General features: G+C 68.5%; 4 protein-coding genes and 1 pseudogene across 9 annotated transcripts; 2 read left to right on the top strand and 3 right to left on the bottom strand.

The window, feature by feature from the left end:
- Positions 1 to 89: 89 nt before the first annotated feature.
- Positions 90 to 2,402, bottom strand: LOC116963928 (mamu class II histocompatibility antigen, DR alpha chain-like). The gene is made up of 4 exons (XM_042794065.1): positions 2,267 to 2,402; positions 1,311 to 1,568; positions 896 to 1,177; positions 90 to 806 (listed from the first exon to the last, which is right to left on the bottom strand). Exons 1-4 carry the CDS (start codon positions 2,337 to 2,339, stop codon positions 652 to 654), a joined length of 768 nt encoding a protein of 255 aa, XP_042649999.1. The 5' UTR covers positions 2,340 to 2,402; the 3' UTR covers positions 90 to 651.
- Positions 2,403 to 2,700: 298 nt separating this feature from the next.
- LOC116959429 (class II histocompatibility antigen, B-L beta chain-like) lies at positions 2,701 to 4,920 on the top strand. 2 transcript variants are annotated; one of them, XM_042794061.1, is made up of 6 exons: positions 2,719 to 2,997; positions 3,310 to 3,579; positions 3,840 to 4,124; positions 4,207 to 4,313; positions 4,464 to 4,487; positions 4,673 to 4,920. In XM_042794061.1, exons 1-6 carry the CDS (start codon positions 2,907 to 2,909, stop codon positions 4,679 to 4,681), a joined length of 786 nt encoding a protein of 261 aa, XP_042649995.1. In that variant the 5' UTR covers positions 2,719 to 2,906; the 3' UTR covers positions 4,682 to 4,920. The 2 variants fall into 2 exon arrangements, with proteins under 2 accessions (XP_042649996.1, XP_042649995.1); XM_042794062.1 differs by lacking the exon at positions 4,464 to 4,487 and having other exon boundaries at positions 2,701 to 2,997.
- Positions 4,921 to 4,978: 58 nt separating this feature from the next.
- LOC116960480 lies at positions 4,979 to 10,808 on the top strand (annotated as a pseudogene).
- On the bottom strand, positions 6,233 to 8,352 carry LOC116960481 (class II histocompatibility antigen, B-L beta chain). Its single transcript, XM_042794063.1, is given in 7 exon segments — positions 6,233 to 6,480; positions 6,665 to 6,688; positions 6,834 to 6,940; positions 7,023 to 7,307; positions 7,567 to 7,585; positions 7,588 to 7,838; positions 8,119 to 8,352. Coding segments are annotated over 7 exon segments (786 nt in total). The 5' UTR covers positions 8,210 to 8,352; the 3' UTR covers positions 6,233 to 6,471.
- A 320-nt stretch (positions 10,809 to 11,128) lies between the features above and the next one.
- BRD2 (bromodomain containing 2) lies at positions 11,129 to 18,702 on the bottom strand. Of its 5 annotated transcripts, none has more exons than XM_042794045.1 (13): positions 17,940 to 18,702; positions 16,320 to 16,620; positions 15,059 to 15,196; positions 14,828 to 14,969; positions 14,495 to 14,706; positions 13,968 to 14,339; positions 13,741 to 13,869; positions 13,394 to 13,648; positions 13,104 to 13,312; positions 12,629 to 12,942; positions 12,428 to 12,550; positions 12,207 to 12,332; positions 11,129 to 11,216 (listed from the first exon to the last, which is right to left on the bottom strand). In XM_042794045.1, the coding sequence occupies exons 1-13, from the start codon at positions 17,966 to 17,968 to the stop codon at positions 11,209 to 11,211; spliced, it is 2,358 nt and encodes a 785-aa protein (XP_042649979.1). In that variant the 5' UTR covers positions 17,969 to 18,702; the 3' UTR covers positions 11,129 to 11,208. The 5 variants fall into 5 exon arrangements, with proteins under 5 accessions (XP_042649979.1, XP_042649981.1, XP_042649980.1 ...); XM_042794047.1 differs by having other exon boundaries at positions 13,104 to 13,273; XM_042794046.1 differs by having other exon boundaries at positions 13,968 to 14,336.
- Between the last annotated feature and the right edge of the window lie 2,103 nt (positions 18,703 to 20,805).

The following is a 20,805-nucleotide window of genomic DNA, read 5'->3' as shown; positions in this document are numbered from 1 at the left end:
GGGGGGGGGGGGGGGGGGGCTTGCAGAGCTGCAGTCACCCCCTAGCATGGTGCCGAGAAGGGACTCACGGCGAGGGTTGCACGGCAGAATCAATCCCAACCCACTTTATTACGGTGCCAAAGCAGCAGAGCAGGAGCGGAGGGTGCGGGACTGCGTGCCGAGGGGATGCTGTGGGGCAGGGCACACCTCCCCTCCCTTCAGGGGTCTGCAGGAGAGACCCCGCACCTGGGCTGGGAGGAAGCGCCGCGTCCCCAGCTGGAGATGGCCGTGGGGCCAGGGGCTGTGGGCAGGGCAGCCCGTGCGTGGAGGCAGTGTGGGCTGGCTACTGGGACCAGTGCAGGCCCCCCGACTCTGCAATGATGGCCCCTGGCCAAGGGTGAGCCGAAGTGGCCCCAGGTGCCACCTTGGCTCGCCCCAGCCACGGGAAGTGGTCCAGCCTCCTGTGGGGACGGGCCCCTGACAGGTCTGGCTCTGGAGCCGTCTCCAGCATGTCAGTGTGGGGTGAGCGTGGGAAAAGGGGGTGCTGATTAGGTGGGACAGGGATATGGGGGACTGAGGGGGTGAGCAGCTCCTGCCAGGCTGAGGCGAGGGCTGGCGGAGGGTGCAGAGGGTCCGGCTGGGAAGAGACAGAGAGCCCTGGGCTCTGCCCCCTCACAAGACTCCCCGCTGGTTGCGAGCGCTGTTCATCTTCATGGCCTTGATGATGAGGATGGTGCCCACGATGATGCCGACGATGCCCACGGCCAGGCCCAGGGCGCACACCAGGGTCTCGGTGCTCTCGGAGGCGGGGAGGGGCACCTGGGGCTCTGCGGAGGGGGGAGGGAGGGGGGTGAGGATGGGGCGCTGAGCCCCCCCCGGCTGCCTAAAAGGGGAGGGGACCCGGCCCCCTCCTCACCCCAGTGCCTCAGGATGGGGGTGCTCAGCCCCTCGTGCCCCACGCGACAGTCGTAGTAGTCCCCCCGCGCGGGGATGAAGGGCAGGTAGGAGAACTTGCGGAAGGTGCGGTCCTGCCCTCGGTAGAACACGGTCTCGAGGACGCCGTCCGTCACCTCCTCCCCGTTCTTCAGCCACACGATGGAGAGCACGGCCGGCCAGAACTTCTCCACGTAGCAGATCAGGATGTTGGGGTCCCCCAGCTCGACGGGTTCCTCAGAGAACACCGTCACCTCGGGACTCGCTGTGGGGAGAGGGAGAAGGGGGTTAGTGCAGGAGTGCCCGTGTCTCCCTGTGCTCCGGGGGAGCAGAGTGCTGGGCCCTCGGAGGGTCTCTGGGGTGAAGGCAGCAGTCATGCTGTGGCCAGCTGGTTTTACCGATGGTTGCCCGTGAGTTGTTGGAATTCTGCCTCATGATCTCCAAGTTCTGTTTATCTACAGCCAGGTTCTGCAGAGCGCCCTGTGCCTCGAAGCCGGCGAAGGTCCCGAACTCGGGCAGGCGCCAGACGGTCTCCTTCTTCTGCAGGTCCACATGGAAAATCTCGTCGCCATCAAAATCAAACATGAACTCGCCACGCTCCTGCTGCAGCCTCTCGTCCCGCTGGTAGAACTCAGCCTGGATCAACACGTTCCCCACTGGGAAGGGACCGTTATTAGGGTCAGGGCCCTCCCCACTGCCACAGGGCTTGCCATGGCTCCCACAGGGACCCCCCGATGGGCACAGGAGCCCACCCTGAGCCTCTCCCTTCCCTCGGGGGTCCCACAGGGCTGGGAGACGCCGACACACCCCTCCCCAGGAAAGGGAGCACTCCCACACCCACTCTGCCCCAGCCCCGACTCCGGCATCTCCCTGCCGTCAGGAGGTTGCCTTTCCTCATCAGCCCAGGCTGGGGCCAGTGACAGGCTGCGGGGACCAGGGGGGCCTGTCCCCAGGCGTGCGGCGGGGTGGGGGGCGGCCCCAGGGACTTGGGCACCGGCCGTCCTGCCCCACACGAGACCCCCACATTGGGCACAGCCACTGTGAAGGGACACCCAGGAGCAGGGCGTGCTGCGGGGACCTGACCCCCGGCACTGGGGCGCTGGGGACAGGGGGGCAGGGAGGCCTGGGCGGAGGCGGGGGGGCAGCGAACGAGTGTCCGGGCCCCCCCCTTGCTGCACCCTGCCCGCCCCGCAGGGGTGCACCTGGGCCCCCCCCCACCCTGCACAGCCGGGGGGCACGGAGCTCCCCACGCCCTGGGCGCCGCCTGCTCCCAGCCCCCCCCGGGTGCAGGGCACCCCCCGCCCCACCTCTGCCCCCAGACCCAGCACCCCACGGCCCCCGCGCCCTCACCCACCTCTCACGGCCCCCGCGCCCTGCAGGGTCAGCACTGCCAGCAGCGCCAGCGGGACGCCCCGGCCCCCGGCCATCGCCTCTCCTGGCGCCGGGCGGCGAGAGCGGGAGCAGGCGAGGGGCAGGCGCTGTGCTGGGGCCTGGGGAGCCGAGCGCTGGGGGCCCAGTGCCTGGGGGACAGGGCCCCCCCCGGACTCTCGGCCAATAGCGGGGAGCCCCGGCGCTGACTCGGCTGTTCCCAGGCAGAGCGGCAGCCCAGGGCACCCTGCAGAGCAAACAGGCTGAGGGGCGCCCAGACAGGGTCCCGCGGGGGTGCAGCGTCGAACTTGGGCCTGGCGGCCCCCCCCGAGGGGCGTCTGGGGAGGGGGGGGGGGGGGCTGCCGAGGCCGGGGGGCCGCAGCGCTGGCTGGGGCCGGCAGCCTCTGCCCCGGGGCTGCTGCTCCAGCACGGGACAAGTGTCGCAGGGAGCCCTGCGGGGCCCGGCTCTGCCTGGTGACGGGTGATGCTGCCCAGCCTCGGTCCTCACTGGCCCTCACTGGGACTGCCAGTCCCGGCGCTGGGCAGGGCCGGGGGGATTCCCTGACCGGGCAGAGCGCGGCTCACTCGGGGGTCCCAGCCCCTTCCCGGCCTCCGCTGTGTCGGCGATGGAGCCTGCTCGTGTGGGGGGAGTTGGGGCTGTGCTGGTGGCACTGGTGGTGCTGGGAGCCCACCCAGCTCGCGGCGAGCAGACCTCAGGTGAGCGCAGACCCGTGGCACTGGGAGGGTGATGGTGGGGCTGGGTCCCACGCATGCCCTGGGCTTGCTGGGTTTGGGGGAGATGGTCCCCCCCTTGCTGAACCCCAGAAATAGCTTTCTGGCTCCGCTCTGCCCTGTCTTCCCCCCGCCCTGGGCTTCTGTCCCCTTGTGCTCTGCCCAGCGAGAGTTCAAGCTCTCAAGGGCAGGATCACAGCATCAGCCCTATGGCGGCTGTGGGGGACAGTGTGGATGGGGGGGGGGGCTCCACAGTGCCTCCCTGCCCCCCCATGACCGACCTCCCTATGCAAACAGAGGTTTTCCAGGAGTATGGTGAGTCTGAGTGTCAGTTCTTCAACGGCAGCGAGCGGGTGAGGTTTGTGGAGAGGTACATCTACAACCGGGAGCTGTATACGCACTTCGACAGTGACGTGGGGCTCTATGTGGCCGACACCCCCCTGGGTGTGCCCCAAGCCGAGTACTACAACAGCCGGGAGGATGTACTGGAGCGTAAAAGAGCCGCAGTGGACACGTACTGCCGACACAACTATGAGGTTTCGAACCCCTTCATCGTGGAGAGGAAAGGTGAGTGCGTGGCAGCGCGTCGCCCCGGGCCGGGCCCTCGCCGAGCCCCCGTGCTCGCAGAGGGCACAGCGTGTCCGTGCGGTGCCGGGGCACGGCCCCGCGCAGCCCCGAGCAAAGCCCCTGTGCCCTGCCCTGAGCGCTCGAGTCCCTCGCCCCCTCCCGGGGCGCGTCCTGCCTGGGGAGCGCAGGGGCAGGCGTGGGGGGCGGCCCCGGTGTTCTGCCCCCAGCCGCGTCCCAGCGCTCTCCCACTGCTCCCCCAGTTCCGCCCAGAGGTGAGGGTCTTCCCCATGGAGTCGAGCTCCCAGCCCCAGACCAACAGGCTGGTTTGCGCCGTGACGGGATTTCTACCCCGCGGAGGATGGAGGTGAAGTGGTTCAAGAACGGGCAGGAGGAGACGGAGCGCGTGGTGTCCACGGACGTGATCCAGAACGGGGACTGGACCTACCAGGTGCTGGTGATGCTGGAAACCACCCCGCAGCGCGGGGACACCTACGCGTGCCAGGTGGAGCACGTCAGCCTGCAGCGCCCCGTCACCCAGCACTGGGGTAAGGCCCTGCCCGCACCCTGGGGCAGGCGGGGAGGGGGCTGAGCCCCCCCAGCGCTGAGCCCCTGCTCTCGGCCCCGCAGAGCTGCAGTCGGACGGCGCCCGGAACAAGATGCTCACGGGAGTGGGGGGCTTCGTGCTGGGACTCATCTTCCTGGCGCTGGGGCTCGTCCTCTACGTGCGCAAGAAGGTGGGTGCGAGGGACACACACACACACACACGCACACGCACACACACACACACACACACACGCCAGGCGGGGGGCCCCGGGGTGCCCCCCGGCAGCGTGGAGCGGGGGCTGCCCCTGCTCCGGCACTGACCCCGTCTCTCTGGGTTTCAGGGCGCCCCGTTCCCCGTGTTGCAGGTAACGGCCCTGTCCCCCCCCCCCGCCCCGCGCCCGGCTCCCCGCTCCCCGCCGGGGGCCGGTCCCCACCTGCGCCCAGGGGCAGCGCGTCCCTCGGGAGCGTGTCCCCCGGTGGGGCCGGGGCAGAGCCCCTGGGGACGCGCCGTGCCCCGTCCCGGTGGTCACCCCCTCTTCTCTCCCCACAGGGCTCCTGAGCGACCTCCTGCCCCCGCGGCTCCGCTCCGCCGCTGCCCGGCCTCTGCCCCCCCGCCTCACCTCCGCCTCGCACCGCCCCGGCCCGCAGCCCCACGGCCCCACGCTGCTCCCCGGGGGGTCCCCCCCGGGTCCCCCCCTCCCGGCCTTGCCTGTCGCTGCTCTGCAGCCCGGCTGTCCCCAGGGCCCCACGGCCGTGGCCCTCAGTCGCTCCAGCTCTGCCTAATAAAGTGTCCCTGGACCCGCTGGCCCTGACTGGGGACGGGTTGGGGGGGGACAGGGACTGGGTCACCCCCGTGTCTGTGACCCACTCAGCACAGCGCCTGCCCCTCGCCTGCTCCCGCTCTCGCCGCCCGGCGCCAGGAGAGGCGATGGCCGGGGGCCGGGGCGTCCCGCTGGCGCTGCTGGCAGTGCTGACCCTGCAGGGCGCGGGGGCCGTGAGAGGTGGGTGAGGGCGCGGGGGCCGTGGGGTGCTGGGTCTGGGGGCAGAGGTGGGGCGGGGGGGGCTGGGAGCAGGGGGGGGAATCAGGCGGCGCCCAGGGCGTGGGGAGCTCCGTCCCCCCCCGGCTGTGCAGGGGGGGGGCCCAGGTCCCCTCAGGAGTGTCACTGCACGAGCACCAGTGGACCGGCCGCTGGGGATGTTGTGGTGTGGGGCGGGAGCGCTGGGGGTCCGAGATGCACCCCCCCCCCCCCCCAACTGATCCTCGGGAAATGTGGCGATGAACAGCACCTGCAGCCAGCGGGGCCTCTAGTGAGGGGGGGCCGAGCCCAGGGTGCCCCCCCAGCCATCGCTGGCACCACCCAGCTCTGTCCCCACGTCCCAGCCCTGCATTCTTGCCCCGTGCCCCCCAGCCCCCCACTTCCCACTCGTGCCCCCTTGCCAAGCCCCATGCGCCCCCCCGCTGCCTTCCTGGGCTCTGGGGAGCCGCTGAGCAGCAGTAAAGGTGGTTGGGGACAGCCCAGGCACTGCCGAGCCTCTTTGTCACCAGCCCCCCTCCCCCCCAGTCACCCTGGGGACACTGGTGGTGGGGAACAGGGTGGCTGGGGTGGGGTGAGGGGGCAGTAGGGCGGGGGCAGAACCCCTGGGCCCTCGCGGGGCCATGTCGGGGTGCAGGGCAGTGACGGGCCTCTGCGGGAGGGACAGCAGCGGCAATCAGTGCTGGGGCTGGGGGGGGTGCGCCCCCCCGGCATACCCCCCCCCCCCCCGAGGGCACTGCTCCCAGCTCCTTCCCCCCCACCCCCCCCAGCAGGGTCAGGCACCGGGAGGGGGACACTGAGCCACCGAGATGAGCAGGGGAGGGGACGCGTCAGCCCACGTCCCCGTTGTCATCCCGGAGGTGTCGGCGTGATGCAGCCCACCCCCATCGCCAGGGACGGGCTGTCCCGTGTGTGTTCCCCCCCCTCCCCCCCCCCATTCGGCAGCCGCAGGCCCCCGAGCACATCCGGTCCCCACGGAGGACACGGAGCCCTGTCACAGACACCCACAGATGGAAACGGGGGTGACCCAACCCTGTGTCCCCCCCGCCCTGCCCCAGACAGTCAGGGCCAGCGGGTCCAGGGACACTTTATTAGGCAGAGCTGGAGCGACTGAGGGCCACGGCCGTGGGGCCCTGGGGACAGCCGGGCTGCAGAGCAGCGACAGGCAAGGCCGGGAGGGGGGGACCCGGGGGGGACCCCCCGGGGAGCAGCGTGGGGCCGTGGGGCTGCGGGCCGGGGCGGTGCGAGGCGGAGGTGAGGCGGGGGGGCAGAGGCCGGGCAGCGGCGGAGCGGAGCCGCGGGGGCAGGAGGTCGCTCAGGAGCCCTGTGGGGAGAGAAGAGGGGGTGACCACCGGGACGGGGCACGGCGCGTCCCCAGGGGCTCTGCCCCGGCCCCACCGGGGGACACGCTCCCGAGGGACGCGCTGCCCCTGGGCGCAGGTGGGGACCGGCCCCCGGCGGGGAGCGGGGAGCCGGGCGTGGGGCCGGGGGGGGGACAGGGCCGTTACCTGCAACACGGGGAACGGGGCGCCCTGAAACCCAGAGAGACGGGGTCAGTGCCGGAGCAGGGGCAGCCCCCGCTCCACGCGCCGGGGGGCACCCCAGGGGCCCCCCGCCTGGCGTGTGTGTGTGTGCGTGTGCTGTGCGTGTGTGTGTGTGTGTGTCCCTCGCACCCACCTTCTTGCGCACGTAGAGGACGAGCCCCAGCGCCAGGAAGATGAGTCCCAGCACGAAGCCCCCCACTCCCGTGAGCATCTTGTTCCGGGCGCCGTCCGACTGCAGCTCTGCGGGGCCGAGAGCAGGGGCTCAGCGCTGGGGGGGCTCAGCCCCCTCCCCGCCTGCCCCAGGGTGCGGGCAGGGCCTTACCCCAGTGCTGGGTGACGGGGCGCTGCAGGCTGACGTGCTCCACCTGGCACGCGTAGGTGTCCCCGCGCTGCGGGGTGGTTTCCAGCATCACCAGCACCTGGTAGGTCCAGTCCCCGTTCTGGATCACGTCCGTGGACACCACGCGCTCCGTCTCCTCCTGCCCGTTCTTGAACCACTTCACCTCCATCCTCCGCGGGGTAGAAATCCCAGTCACGGCGCAAACCAGCCTGTTGGTCTGGGGCTGGGAGCTCGACTCCATGGGGAAGACCCTCACCTCGGGCGGAACTGGGGGAGCGTGGGAGAGCGCTGGGACGCGGCTGGGGGCAGAACACCGGGGCCGCCCCCCACGCCTGCCCCTGCGCTCCCCAGGCAGGACGCGCCCCGGGAGGGGGCGAGGGACTCGAGCGCTCAGGGCAGGGCACAGGGGCTTTGCTCGGGGCTGCGCGGGGCCGTGCCCCGGCACCGCACGGACACGCTGTGCCCTCTGCGAGCACGGGGGCTCGGCGAGGGCCCGGCCCGGGGCGACGCGCTGCCACGCACTCACCTTTCCTCTCCACGATGTAAAGGGGTTCGAAACCCTGTAGTTGTTTCGGCAGACCGTGTCCACCTCAGCCCTTGTACTCTCCAGGAATTCCTCCTGGCTGTTGAAGTACTCGGCTTGGGGCACACCCAGGGGGGTGTCGGCCACATAGAGCCCCACGTCACTGTCGAAGTGCGTAAACTGCTCCCGGTTGTAGATGTACCTTGTCAACATCCTCACCCGCTCGCTGCCGTTGGTGAAGTAACAGTCGCCCTTAAACTGGAACTGGATATACCCTGCACAGGCAGACACGGGGAGGTCAGGGCCCCCCACTTCAGCTCCCTGCCCCATTCACCCCCAGGAGCAACTCCGTTGCCCAAGAACTGGGGGAGGTGGGAAAGATGCCATCCCATGCCCCCCTCATGCCATCCCATGCCCCCCTCCTCTTTTTCCAATCGTCTTCCTGTCCTACTGATTTTCCATTCCATCCCCCAATACCCAGTTCCACACCGGGCTCTGTTTTGGGTGTAAACCCTCCCCACCATCACCCTCCCAGTGCCACGGGTCTGCGCTCACCTGAGGTCTGCTCGCCGCGAGCTGGGTGGGCTCCCAGCACCACCAGTGCCACCAGCACAGCCCCAACTCCCCCCACACGAGCAGGCTCCATCGCCGACACAGCGGAGGCCGGGAAGGGGCTGGGACCCCCGAGTGAGCCGCGCTCTGCCCGGTCAGGGAATCCCCCCGGCCCTGCCCAGCGCCGGGACTGGCAGTCCCAGTGAGGGCCAGTGAGGACCGAGGCTGGGCAGCATCACCCGTCACCAGGCAGAGCCGGGCCCCGCAGGGCTCCCTGCGACACTTGTCCCGTGCTGGAGCAGCAGCCCCGGGGCAGAGGCTGCCGGCCCCAGCCAGCGCTGCGGCCCCCCGGCCTCGGCAGCCCCCCCCCCCCCCTCCCCAGACGCCCCTCGGGGGGGGCCGCCAGGCCCAAGTTCGACGCTGCACCCCCGCGGGACCCTGTCTGGGCGCCCCTCAGCCTGTTTGCTCTGCAGGGTGCCCTGGGCTGCCGCTCTGCCTGGGAACAGCCGAGTCAGCGCCGGGGCTCCCCGCTATTGGCCGAGAGTCCGGGGGGGGCCCTGTCCCCCAGGCACTGGGCCCCCAGCGCTCGGCTCCCCGGCCCCAGCACAGCGCCTGCCCCTCGCCTGCTCCCGCTCTCGCCGCCCGGCGCCAGGAGAGGCGATGGCCGGGGGCCGGGGCGTCCCGCTGGCGCTGCTGGCAGTGCTGACCCTGCAGGGCGCGGGGGCCGTGAGAGGTGGGTGAGGGCGCGGGGGCCGTGGGGTGCTGGGTCTGGGGGCAGAGGTGGGGCGGGGGGTGCCCTGCACCCGGGGGGGGCTGGGAGCAGGCGGCGCCCAGGGCGTGGGGAGCTCCGTGCCCCCCGGCTGTGCAGGGTGGGGGGGGGCCCAGGTGCACCCCTGCGGGGCGGGCAGGGTGCAGCAAGGGGGGGGCCCGGACACTCGTTCGCTGCCCCCCCGCCTCCGCCCAGGCCTCCCTGCCCCCCTGTCCCCAGCGCCCCAGTGCCGGGGGTCAGGTCCCCGCAGCACGCCCTGCTCCTGGGTGTCCCTTCACAGTGGCTGTGCCCAATGTGGGGGTCTCGTGTGGGGCAGGACGGCCGGTGCCCAAGTCCCTGGGGCCGCCCCCCACCCCGCCGCACGCCTGGGGACAGGCCCCCCTGGTCCCCGCAGCCTGTCACTGGCCCCAGCCTGGGCTGATGAGGAAAGGCAACCTCCTGACGGCAGGGAGATGCCGGAGTCGGGGCTGGGGCAGAGTGGGTGTGGGAGTGCTCCCTTTCCTGGGGAGGGGTGTGTCGGCGTCTCCCAGCCCTGTGGGACCCCCGAGGGAAGGGAGAGGCTCAGGGTGGGCTCCTGTCCCCATTGCGGGGGTCCCTGCCCCAGGCTGGGTGTCCTGGGGGGCGAGGGGACTGTGGTGCTGCTGCCCCAGAGCGGGCGGGGCCGGGGGTTGCCGCCCCTCAGACCCATCTCCCACCAGTGGGGGACGCGATGCCACCAAGCCGAGTTCCAGCAGCGCCTCACATCAACGCAGCAGGAGGACGGGGAATTCATGCAGGACTTCAACGGCGACGAGGATTTTCCATGTGGACCTGCAGAAGAAGGAGGACCGTCTGGCGCCTGCCCGAGTTCGGGACCTTCACCAGCTTCGAGGCACAGGGCGCTCTGCAGAACCTGGCTGTAGCCAAACATAGCTTGGAGATCATGAGGAAGATGTTCCAACAACTCACGGGCAACCATCGGTAAAACGAACCAGCCACGGCGTGACCTTCACCCCAGCCCGGCCAGCAGCGGGGTGCACGGAGCACAGGGGGGGACACGGGCACTCCTGCACTAACCCCCTTCTCCCTCTCCCCGCAGTGACCCCTGAGGTGTCGGTGTTCTCCAAGGACCCGAGAGGAGCTGGGGGACCCCAACATCCTGATCTGCTACGTAGGAGAAGTTCTGGCCGGCCGTGCTCTCCATCGTGTGGCTGAAGAACGGGGAGGAGGTGACGGACGGCGTCCTCGAGACCGTGTTCTACCCACGGGACGACAACACCTTCCGCAAGTTCTCCTACCTGCCCTTCATCCCCGCGCGGGGGGACTACTACGACTGTCGCGTGGGGCACGAGGGGCTGAGCACCCCCATCCTGAGGCACTGGGGTGAGGAGGGGGCCGGGTCCCCTCCCCTTTTAGGCAGCCGGGGGGGGGCTCAGCGCCCCATCCTCACCCCCCTCCCTCCCCCCTCCGCAGAGCCCCAGGTGCCCCTCCCCGCCTCCGAGAGCACCGAGACCCTGGTGTGCGCCCTGGGCCTGGCCGTGGGCATCGTCGGCATCATCGTGGGCACCATCCTCATCATCAAGGCCATGAAGATGAACAGCGCTCGCAACCAGCGGGGAGTCTTGTGAGGGGGGGGGGGGGCGGGCAGGAAGAGCCCAGGGTGCCCCCCCCTCAGCCCTGCACCCCCCCCGGCACCTCCCAGCTGTGCCCCCCACCCCCCCCTGCAGATCCATCCCTCCATCCCACCCTTGCGCCCCACTCCCAACCAAACACCCCCCCCCCCATTTCTGACCCCTGCTATCCCCCCCCACCCCCCCTCCCCATTTCTGACCCCTGATATCCCCCCCCCCCCCCCATTTCTGACCTCTGACATTCCCCCCCCCCCCCCCCACGGGCGCTTCTGAACAGCAGTAAATTTGGTTGGGGCCAGCCTGGCACCCCCCCATCTTTGGCCCCGGCTCATCGACCCCCCAATCATACTGGTGGGTGGGGATTGGGGGGTGACTGGGGGGGGGGGGGGGGCGGTGGGGCAGGACCCCCGGGCCCCCCCGGGGCTGTGCAGGGTGACAGGGCAGCTGATACTGCGGGATTTGCCCCCAAAGCGAGGGGGTGATAAAAACCAACGCCAAGGAGCCCCATGAATTGATGCTGCTGCCCGGGGGGGGGAGGGGGGTTTTTGTGTGTGTCACCCCCCCAGGGAACAGAATGGGGGGGGGGGGAATCCCCGATTTATTAAACCCGCGGGGAGGGACAGGACAGCCCGGCTCAACTCGAATAATATTTTCTTTATTTACATGTTAAAGAATCGAAAGGTTCGAAACATACAGTCAGATGAAAACACGGCTCTAAGGGGCTAAAGAGTGGAGGGGGGGGTGGAGGGGGGGGGGGGAAAGGAGCAGAAAAAAAAAAAAAAAAAAACCCAACAAAATGAGTAAAAAAAAAAAAAAAAAAAAATTATACAGTCAACGTAAAAAACCGGCGGCCCCTCCCTCCCCCCTCCCCCGGCGGGACCATGCTGCCCTGAGCGGCGGCGGGGGGGCGGGGGGGTATGTACAAGGCGCATCCCGGGGCCCCCCCGCCAGCACGACGCGGCGCAAATAAATTAAAAATCCTCCAGAGATGGGGGGGGGGGGGCGGGGGGCACCCCCAGAGCAAACCCGAACTGCTGGCACGCCCCCCGCCCGCTGGGGTTGGGGGGGTGGCTTGTGTGAGGTGTTTTTTTTTTTTTTTCCTTCTTGTGTTTAAAAGGTTTTTATTTTTTTTACGGTTTTTTCCTTTTTTTTTTTTTTTTTTTTATTTATTTATTTATTTTCTCCCCCCCCTTTTTTTTTTCTCTTAAAAACCCCAATTTTTTCCCCCCTTGGGGAAAAAAAAAATCCCACCAGTCAGAAAAAGAACAAAACAAACAAAAAAAGCCAACAAAAAACAAAACAAAACAAAAAAAAAAACCCCAACAAACAAACAAGAAAAAAAAAAAAAACAAAAACGAAAACAAAACCCCAAACCCCAAAGCAAACCCCACCGTAAAACAACAAACAGTAAAACCTGCTGGGGAGGGGAAAAAAAAAAAAAAAAAGGGGTGGGGGGTGGGGGCTCCCCTCGCCCCAGCGTGTAAACACTGGGGTGTCTCCCCCCCCAGCACCCCAAGAGTCCGTGGGGCCGGCGCTGGGGTGCCCCCCCCCCCCCCCCCAGGCTGGGCCACTGGAACTTTTGCTGAAGTTGCCCAGCGCTCCCAGCCCCCCCCAGCAAGTGGTGGTGGGGGGGTGTGTATGTGGGGGTTTTTTTTTTTTTTTGGGGGGGGGGGTCTGTGTGTCCCCCCCGCCCCCTCCTCCCCCCCTCTAACCCGAGTCCGAGTCGCTGGTGTCGGAGGACGAGGAGCTGGAGCTGGAGCTGGAGGAATCCGAGCTGGAGCTGGAGGCGCTGAGCCGCGACACGGCCACCTGCTGCGCCGACTCCGGCTTCTCGCTGGCTGCAAAGGTCACAGCGCCCCAGCGTCAGCCCCGGCCCCACGTTGTATCTCTCCCCCCGCCCCCCCGCTCAAACACCCCCCCCCCCCCAACTCACCCTTTTTGGGGGGCTTTTTGGTGGAGTTGAGCTGGCCGCTGACATCCTGCAGCCGCTTCTCCAGCTCCCGCTTCTTCTCCAGCGCCAGCTCCTCTTTCGTCTTCCCCACCGGCTTCTTCATGGCTAAAAAAAAAAAATAAAATAAATAACACCACGCGGGGGGGCTCCCCCCCCCCCCAGCCCCTCGCCGCAGGCGCTTACTTTCGCTGTAGGGCTTGCGAGGCTTCTTCCGCAAGCAGGAGAGGACGTAGCGCTCCAGCTCGCGCAGCGTGGAGGGCTTGAGGGTCTCGAAATCGATCTCGATCTCCTCGGGGTTGGAGTCGCGCAGGGAAGGCTCCCGCGACTGGATGATGTGAACCACCCGCCCCAGCTTCTCGCCCGGGAGCTTGTTGATATCCAAGCTGAGCTGCCGTTTCTCGTCGTAGGTCATGGGTTTGCTCTCCTCCTCCTCCTCCGAGTCGTAGAGCGCCGGCGGCGGGGGCAGCGCCGTTTTCGCCGCTTTCTTCGAAGAGTTCCTGCGGGGGGAGAAGGGGGAAAAAAAAAAAAAAAAAAAAAAACACAAAATTAAAGTCCTTCTGAAAGGTTGCGCGGCGCCATCCCAACCAAATTAAAAAAAAAAAAAAGAAAATAAGCAAGTCCAATGTCCCGCACGGCGCTGGGACTTGGCTCTGCCCACCTGGAGCCGCCGCCGCCGCCCTTCTTGGCCTTACGGAGCTGGGCCTGGCGCGCCCGCGCTTCCTCCTCGCCCCCGCCGCCGCCTCCTCCTCCTCCTCCTCGCGTTTTGTGTTTTTCCGATTTCTTCTTTTTTTTCTTTTCCCGCTTCTTTTTGGGTTTGGAAACGGGGCCCTGCGAGAGGGCAGCCAGCTGCTCGTGCACGGCCCGCAGCTGTGGGGGGAGACAGGGGGGTGAGGAGGAGGTGGGGCGGGGGGCCGGGCGGGCGGGGCGGCCCCTGCGCCGCCGCCTCACCTGCTCCTGCAGCTCGGCCAAGCGGTTGGCGCGTTCCTCCTCCGAGTCGGAGCTCTCCTCGCTCTCCGACGAGCTCTCGCTGCTGCTTTCGTCCTCGTCGTCGTCTTCCTCGTCGTCGTCCTCGTCGTCCTCGTCGCTCGAGGACTCCTCGGAGGAGGATTTGGAGAGGGGGCCGGCGAGCGGCGCCGACACCGAGGGCGGGCTGGCGTCCTGCGGCTCGTCCGGCATCTTGGCGTAGCTGAACTCAAAAACATCCTGCGAGGGCAGCACGCAGCGCAATTATTTCATTTCTTTTATATATATATATTTTTTTTTTTTTAGGGGACCCCCCCAGCGCCCCCCCTCACCTGCAGCTTGCGAGCCATGGCCACCACATCGTGGTCGGGGGGGTTGTACTTGTAGCAGTTGGAGAACATTAACCGGACGTCAGCGGCGAATTCCTGCGCGTCGTGGTAATCCCGGTTCTCCATCTTCCGCTGCGGGGGGGAGGGGGGGACAAAACAGTGAAGGCAGGGGAAAAAAAAAAAAAAAAAGGCTCCTCCCCCCCTTCTTCCCCCCCGCCCCAGCCCCACACCTTGATGGTGCTGAGGTCCATGGGGTGCTTGATGATCTCGTGGTAGTCGTGCAGCCCCAGCGCCGAAGCGTCGACGGGCTTGTAGAAGGGCCAAGCGTACGCCGCGTGCTTCTTGGAGAGCAGCTCCTTGAGGATCCCGTTGCAGTATTTGAGCTGCTCCGACAATTTGCCCTTTTTGGACGTCTGGTGCTGTTGAGAATCCGGTAAATCCTTCTTGGGGGGTTTGATGGGGCGGCCGCTCTCCCGCCGGGCGGGGATTTTGGCCGCTTTGGCCTCCAGTATCGTGGCCGAGGGCGAGGACTCGCCGCTGGTGGCGATGATGGCCGTGGTGGTGGGGGTGGTGGTGTCCGCTTTCCGCTTCACACCTTTCTTCTACCAGAAAAAAAACGAGAGGGAAAGGAAAAAAAAAAAAAAAAAAAAGCCACACGGTGAGGTGGAGGCAAAAAAAAAAAAACAAAATCAAACCAAACCCACAAAAAAAGCCCCAACGGCACGGATCCCGGCCCAAAATGGGCCCCTTCGCCTACCTTGGCCACGGGCTGGGTGGGAGCGGGCGCGGGCAGGACGGGCGGGGCGGCCGAGTGCAGCGATTTGAGGAGCGGGGCGGCGATGACCGAGGGGTGGGGGATGTTGACGATGGTGGTGGGGATGTCGGGGGCGCTGGGGGCGTACACGGCGCTGTGGGACACCGAGGAGACAGCCGGCACTTGCTGAGCGGCCGTCAGTCCCGCCAGGAGCGCTGGGGCCGAGACAAGAAACCGGTCGCCGTGAGCCTCGGGGGAGGCCCCACTCCCACTCCTGACCCCGTTCCGCCGCGCTCCCACCCAACCCACCCACCCCCCCCCGAGGTGCGACCCTACCGGCCGCCCGGGACGCTCCTTTCTTATGGCTGTTCTTGGCCACCGGCACCACGATCTCCTGCTCCTCTGGCGGCATCTGAGCCACCTTCTGCAGGAAAATCTTCTCCAAGGTTTGGGCCATCAGCACGATGTCATCCGTGGGCTGGAGGGACCGGGGGAGGCGGCGTCAGCAACTGGCCGGGAAGGGGCGGCGGGACCCCCGCGGGACCCCCCCCCCGGGGCGGTTCTCACCTTGTTGTAGATGTAACAGTTGGTGAACATGGTGTTGAAATCCTGCATGCACTCCGCAGCCCCCCAGTAATAGTTGTTCTCCAAACGCCTTTTGATCGTCCCCATGTCCATGGGCTGTTTGATGATTTTGTGATAATCCTGCCAGGAAAGGACGGGCGCTCAGGGACGTAGCGGTGACCGCCACTGCGCTTCCCCCCCCCACCCCCCCCCAAAAATAAAAACCAAACCAAACCCACCTAGCACATTGGTAACACCCACCAGCTCACACACCAGCTCTCACTCCTCACCCAAGCGCAGGCAGGGGGTGCACGGGGGGCCCTGGTCCCCACCCGAGAGTGCCACTGTCCCTTTTGCCCAGGGGAGGGGGGACAAGGGGGTCCCTAAATACGTGGGGGAGCAGCCAGCTCTGCGAGGGGGGAGCCTACGCTACGGGGACAGCCGGCCCCTGAGAGCACAGACGTCCCGGGGGAAGGGGGAGAAGCTAACTCTAAAATTTTTTTGTATTTTTTTTTTTTTTGTTAAGAGCAAAACCTACGTTGGAAATTACCTCCGGGCTTTAACTCCTTGGGCGCCACAGGTGCACGGGGGGGCTGGCGTTTAATATTGGGGTCACAAGATGTCTTCTACAAATTCATGGATGGGAATCTGCAAAACGCATTCAGGGCACAAGAGATTAGGCGGGGGAAGCGTCCGGGTTACCTCCAGAGCGGCTGCGTCACCTCATCCATACCTTTGTAGGGGACATCGGGGCAAAAAGGGGGGGTGACAGCGGCTCTGAGGATGTCCCCAAAACCAGCCTGGACGCCTACAAGGGGGCTGATGGTGAAGGGGGGGGGTGGGAGGGGGGGGGGGGCTGGTATGAATTATGCGCCCCCGCCCCGGGGGGAACAGCACAGCCCAGGCACCTGCAGCTCTATGGCGCAGCCCCCGGGAGGGGGACGGCGCTGGCCCTGGCACTCTCAGGCTTGGAGGAGGAAAAGGGACACACAGACACGGGCAGAATTCGGGCGGGGGGGGTGGTGGTTGGGGGGGATTCCCCCCCCCCCCCCGTGTTTGGGGTCAGGCAGGATGGAATTTAACAGTATCTCTGCCTAACACCCCCTGCCTGCACGCGCCGGGGGGGGGGGGGGGGAAGAAGCAAAGGGGACACACACACACACACACCCCCCACACCCCCCCCCCAGACACACTCACACACACCCCCCCCCACCTCCCCCCTGCCCCCCTAATTTCACCCACCCCCACCCTGCGGGCTCGTTACCGGCAGGCCCAACTTGACGGCGTCGACGGGCTGACGAAAAGGCCAAGCAAACTGATGCTTCCAGAGAGCTTTCATCACCACTTTGTGCAGATACTGCAGCTGGTTGGTGACCCGCCCCGGCTTCTTGGGGTTGGAAACCTCGGGCGGAGGTGGGTTCACCTGGGGGGACTGCAGGGCCGGCACCGACGCCATGGTGGGGCTCTCGAAGCCCTCGTAGAGGAGCGAGGGTTTGCGGATCCGCTTGCCGGGGGTCGATTCCGTCGCCAGGCCCATGAGCCCGGCATTGCCCTCCCCCAGAATCCTGAAAGGAGAGACAGGGTTAGCGGGGCAGCTCCGCGCGGGGGGGCGGGCGGGGGTGTGCCGCGCCTCCGCTTAAAAAAAAAAAAATGTAAAAATATAGATTTTAAAAAAAAAATCATCAAGGTTGGGCTGTGGGGTTCCCAAGAGGAACGTCTGATGCATTGCCACGCTCGGCGTTCCGCTCCGAAACGCCGCGATGTGTGTGAGCTCCCACCGAAAAATGTAACTCGGGGGGGGGGGGGGGGGGGGGAAAGGTGGTTTGACCATGAACTCCCGTTGCACCCGTTAAGGGGTGCCCAGCCCTCGTGCGCCGGCGCAACCGCGAGGCTGGCGTGGGTCCAGGCTCGTCCTCGAACAAAGAGCCCGTCGCGCCGGGGCCGCGCGCGGAGGTGACGGTGCTGCTGCGCGTCGCGGCGACGGTGACACTTGACGGGTGACACTCGCTCTCCCAGGCCACGGCCGGGGGGGTGGGGGGTGGGATTTGGGGACACGGCGAAGCCCCCACGGCGCGGTTGGGACCTTTATGGCAACGCCAAAATCGGGGGAGGGCGGGGTTTGACGCTGCGTCCTGGTCACGAAAAGCCCCCAAAACCATCCCGTGGGGACACGGTGGGGGGCTCCGGGGACCACCCCCCCACCCCCCCCCGGATGCACGGAGGCGGCGCGGCGGATTCTTAACCATCGACTTTCGGGCAAAACCCAGCGTTTTGTGGCAACGACCCCCAGCCGAGCGGCAGCGGTGGGAAAGTACCGAAATAACCCCGAAAGAGAAAAAATCCTGTGGCGACGCGAAATGAAGAGACGGCACCGGGGAGCCCTGGGACGCCGACACGAAGGCTCCGGAGGTTTCCAGAGCGCGCGGGCAACGGCTCCTGCCCCAAACCCTCGACCTCTCGCTCAGTTAAAGCGGGGCGAAAAGCCCCTCCTTTCCCCCGAGATGCCCCCACGGGGGACTGTGACCCACAGAGCCCCCTCCGTGGGTGTCATCCAGCTCGCCCGGGGCTCAGCGGGACCTTTCCCCGGCGCTCCCGAGGCGCCAAGGGCACGGCTCAAGCGCAAAGGACGATAGCGTGACACCCCCCCCCCACCCCGCTTCCCTCCGTGACTGGGTCACGGGTGGGGTGGGCAAAACCCCAGCCTCTCCAGCGTGGGCGGGAAGCGGCTGCTCCCGCGGGTCCGTGCAGCGGCAGAGAGAGAAGCCGGGGGTAAAACCCGGCCTCGAAACACCCCGGTCCTTCGTGTCGCCGCCACAACCCACGCGTGACAGCGACGCTCACCCGCCTCCCCCCCCCCCACCCCCCCCGCGGCGCCGGTACCTACTTGCTCTGGGGATTCACATTCTGCAACATGCCGGCGGCTGCGTGGCCGGCCCGCGGTCCCGGCCGTCCTCCTCCTCCTCCTCCTTCTTCTCCTCCTCCTCCTCCCGCCGCCGCCGTCTCCTCCGACGACCCCCCCACTTTGCCCGGCGATGGGGGTTCGGCGGTCCCGGCCCGGTGGGGGGGAGCCCCCCCGGTCAGCGCATCACCGAGCACCGGGGAGGGGGGACGAGCCCGGGGTCCCCTTCCCTCCCCCGGGGCAGGGCGCGGCCGGGCGGGGCGAGCCTCAGGCGGCGGCGGCGGCGGCTCCTCCGGCCGGGCGCGGCGGCGAGCGGCGGCTCATCCACCGGCCTTCACATGAAGGGACGCGGAGAAAATGGCGGCGGGGCGCTGAGGGGGGTAACGGGGCTTCAAGTGGGGGGGGGTGGTGGTGGGGGGGGGGGGGGGGGTGTCCCCGCTTCGGAGCCCCCCGCTGGGTCCCTCCGATCTTCCGCGATCCGGTCAATACAAGCCTCGCCGCTTCGCTGGGTACCGGTGGCGTCGGCGGAGAGCGGGGATGAGGCGGGCCGCGGCGGTCCGGCGGGCGGATGACAGCGGATTGCACCGGGGAAATCACCGGGCGGGCTCCATCTTGGCTCCGCTGAGGGGAGGGAGGGGGGGGGGGGGGGGGGGAGGGGGGGCGGGGAAGGAGGGCCCCCCTCACCGCTGGCCGCAGGCAGGGGTCGCTACGGAGGCCGGGGAGGGTCCGGCGAAGCCCTCCGGGAGCGCGGAGGCGGGGGCTGGGCCGCCCGGCGGAGGATGGATCCGGTTTGGGGCCGCCCCCCGCGCTCACCGGGGCCGACCCGCTCCGTCCCTTCGTCCCAGCGAAATGGCGCCTCTCGGCCTGCCCCCGGCCGCCCTTATATAGACAGCAGCCGGCCGCTCATTGGGCGGCGGCGGCGCTGACATCACCCCCCCCGCCCCTCCCCGCCCCGCCGCGGCCTCATTGGGCGGGGGCTAACCCGGCGCGCCGCTCCTATTGGCCGCGCGCCGCGCCGCTCACCCGCCGCTCTCCCCCTCCCCGCCCGCCCTTCCGCCCGGCGCCTCAGCCGACGGAGACGGCGCTGGCACCTCCCATTGGCCGGCGCTGCCATTCTTTGCGCGGCGATTGGCCGACGGGTCACGTGGGGGGCGGGTCCGGCCGTTGGCGGGTGTTGTCGCGCTCCCCGCCATGGGGGGGAGGGGGGGCGGACGGGGCCGACGGGCGCCATTTTGTGCGGCGGCGGCGGCCGCGGGTGGACAATGAGCCCGGCGCTCCCGGGGGGGGGGGGGGGCCCCGCCGCCTCCCCGCCAGCCACGGCGGTGCCGCGACACGAGTGGGGACCCCCCACACCCGCCTTCAACCCCCTCGCGGGGGGGTCCCACCGGGCCTCAGCGCCGGAGCCTCCGCGCCTCGCCTTCCACCCCCCCCCCCCCCGCCTGTGCGTCTACCGACTCCCACGGACACGCGGGCCGCGCCAATCCCCCCCCCCCCCCACCTCGCGACACGCAAAGGGGGGGGGGGCGCCAACCCCCACGGACACGCCAACGGCTGCGGCCCGAGCCACGGGTGCTCCCCCCCCCCTCCACCTTTCCTCACCGTGGGGGGGGCCCCCGCGACCCCCACGCCAGCTGTGGAAGGGGCCGTTCACCCCCACGGCGCGATCGCGGTCGCCCCACGGGAACCCCCTAAACCCCTTCGCATTCCTCCCCCCCCCCCAACAAGGTGGGGGGGGTGTCCTGAGGTGCACCCCTCGACACGAGCGCGGCAGTACGCGCGTGGGTCCCTGCTCCGCTCCCCCCCCACCCCGCGCCGTGACACAGCACTTGGGGCCCTGCCCGCCGCCACCCCCGCGCGAACACCCAAACATGGCGCTTTTCGCCCCAAACCGCCGCCCCCGCCGCCGCGCACAAAGCCGCCCCGCCCTCCCGCTCCACCTGCCCGTCACCGCCGTTCCCGCCGCCCATTGGCCACCGCCGCCGCCACGGAGGCGGGACCGCGCGTGACTGACAGCTCGCCACCACCACGTGATTCCTCCCCCCCCCCCGCGCTCATTGATGGGGGGGGAAGGGCGAGGTTCCCCCCCCCCCGTGTCACTCACCTGAGCCGCCCCCACGCGGGGCCGCGACCCCCGGTCCCGGTCCCGCTTCATCCGCCGCCCCCCCCCCCCCGCCGCCCGCCCCAAAAAGCCCCGGTTTGGGGGCAAAAAAGATTAAAAAAAAAAAAAAAAACATCCCAGGGCAGAAAAGGGAGCCACGCGCTACGTCACCCGCGCTCCCATTGGCTCCCCGCCGTCACGTGGTGCCCCCGCGGCTCCCACGGCCCCATTCAAGCCCCCCTTCCCCGCCCGGTGGGGCCCGGAGCGGCTCCGCGGGGTCCTAGTGCCGGCCCCGGGGGGGGGGGGTGGGGGGGGTGGCGCGGAAAGCAGGGTGGTGCGCATGCGCGCTGCGGGCCTGCTGCAGTGGGTGCGTTCCGGGGGGTGCACCCACGGGGGTCCATGACAGTGCAGTGGGTGCGCCCAAGGGGGAGTTCGGGGGTGGGGGGAAGGGCGCATTGCAAGGGTGCACCCGCGGGGGTCCGCGGCGTTGCGGGGGGGTGCGCCGCTTGCAGCCGTGGGGGTGTCAGGGATGGCGAGAGGCGGGGGGTGGGCGGGAGGGGGGTCACGCACGGCGTGGGTAGGGATTGCAGCAGCTCCTTGCACCCATCCGGGGGCGGGTGGGGGTGTGTGCACGCACCTAAGAGGGTGCGGTGGGTGCAGCGCGCGCTCCCGGGGTGCGGATGCACCCGAGGTGGGGGGGGGGGGGGGGGGGGATGGCGTGCAACCCACCCGGGACTCGGGGGGGGGGGGGGT

The sequence above is a fragment of the Tyto alba genome, unplaced genomic scaffold (genome assembly GCF_018691265.1).
Source record: "Tyto alba isolate M040663 unplaced genomic scaffold, T.alba_DEE_v4.0 Super-Scaffold_200000178, whole genome shotgun sequence".
NCBI classification, from domain to species: Eukaryota; Metazoa; Chordata; class Aves; order Strigiformes; family Tytonidae; genus Tyto; species Tyto alba.
This window is presented reverse-complemented; position numbering and strand designations above follow the sequence as displayed.

Bases quoted from the DNA above. Each gene is read 5' to 3' on its own strand.
- LOC116963928 (XM_042794065.1), bottom strand. From the start codon at position 2,339: ATGGCCGGGGGCCGGGGCGTCCCGCTGGCGCTGCTGGCAGTGCTGACC. The intron at 1,178-1,310 runs GTAAAACCAGCT...CTCTCCCCACAG, and splicing joins CAACTCACGGGCAACCATCG to CGAGTCCCGAGGTGACGGTG. The intron at 807-895 runs GTGAGGAGGGGG...CCCCCTCCGCAG, and splicing joins CCCCATCCTGAGGCACTGGG to AGCCCCAGGTGCCCCTCCCC.
- LOC116959429 (XM_042794061.1), top strand. From the start codon at position 2,907: ATGGAGCCTGCTCGTGTGGGGGGAGTTGGGGCTGTGCTGGTGGCACTG. The intron at 4,125-4,206 runs GTAAGGCCCTGC...TCGGCCCCGCAG, and splicing joins CCCCGTCACCCAGCACTGGG to AGCTGCAGTCGGACGGCGCC. The intron at 4,314-4,463 runs GTGGGTGCGAGG...TCTGGGTTTCAG, and splicing joins TCCTCTACGTGCGCAAGAAG to GGCGCCCCGTTCCCCGTGTT.
- BRD2 (XM_042794045.1), bottom strand. From the start codon at position 17,968: ATGTTGCAGAATGTGAATCCCCAGAGCAA. The intron at 16,621-17,939 runs GTAGGTACCGGC...CTCTCCTTTCAG, and splicing joins AATGTGAATCCCCAGAGCAA to GATTCTGGGGGAGGGCAATG. The intron at 14,707-14,827 runs GTAGGGTCGCAC...TCTCGGCCCCAG, and splicing joins AGGAGCGTCCCGGGCGGCCG to CGCTCCTGGCGGGACTGACG.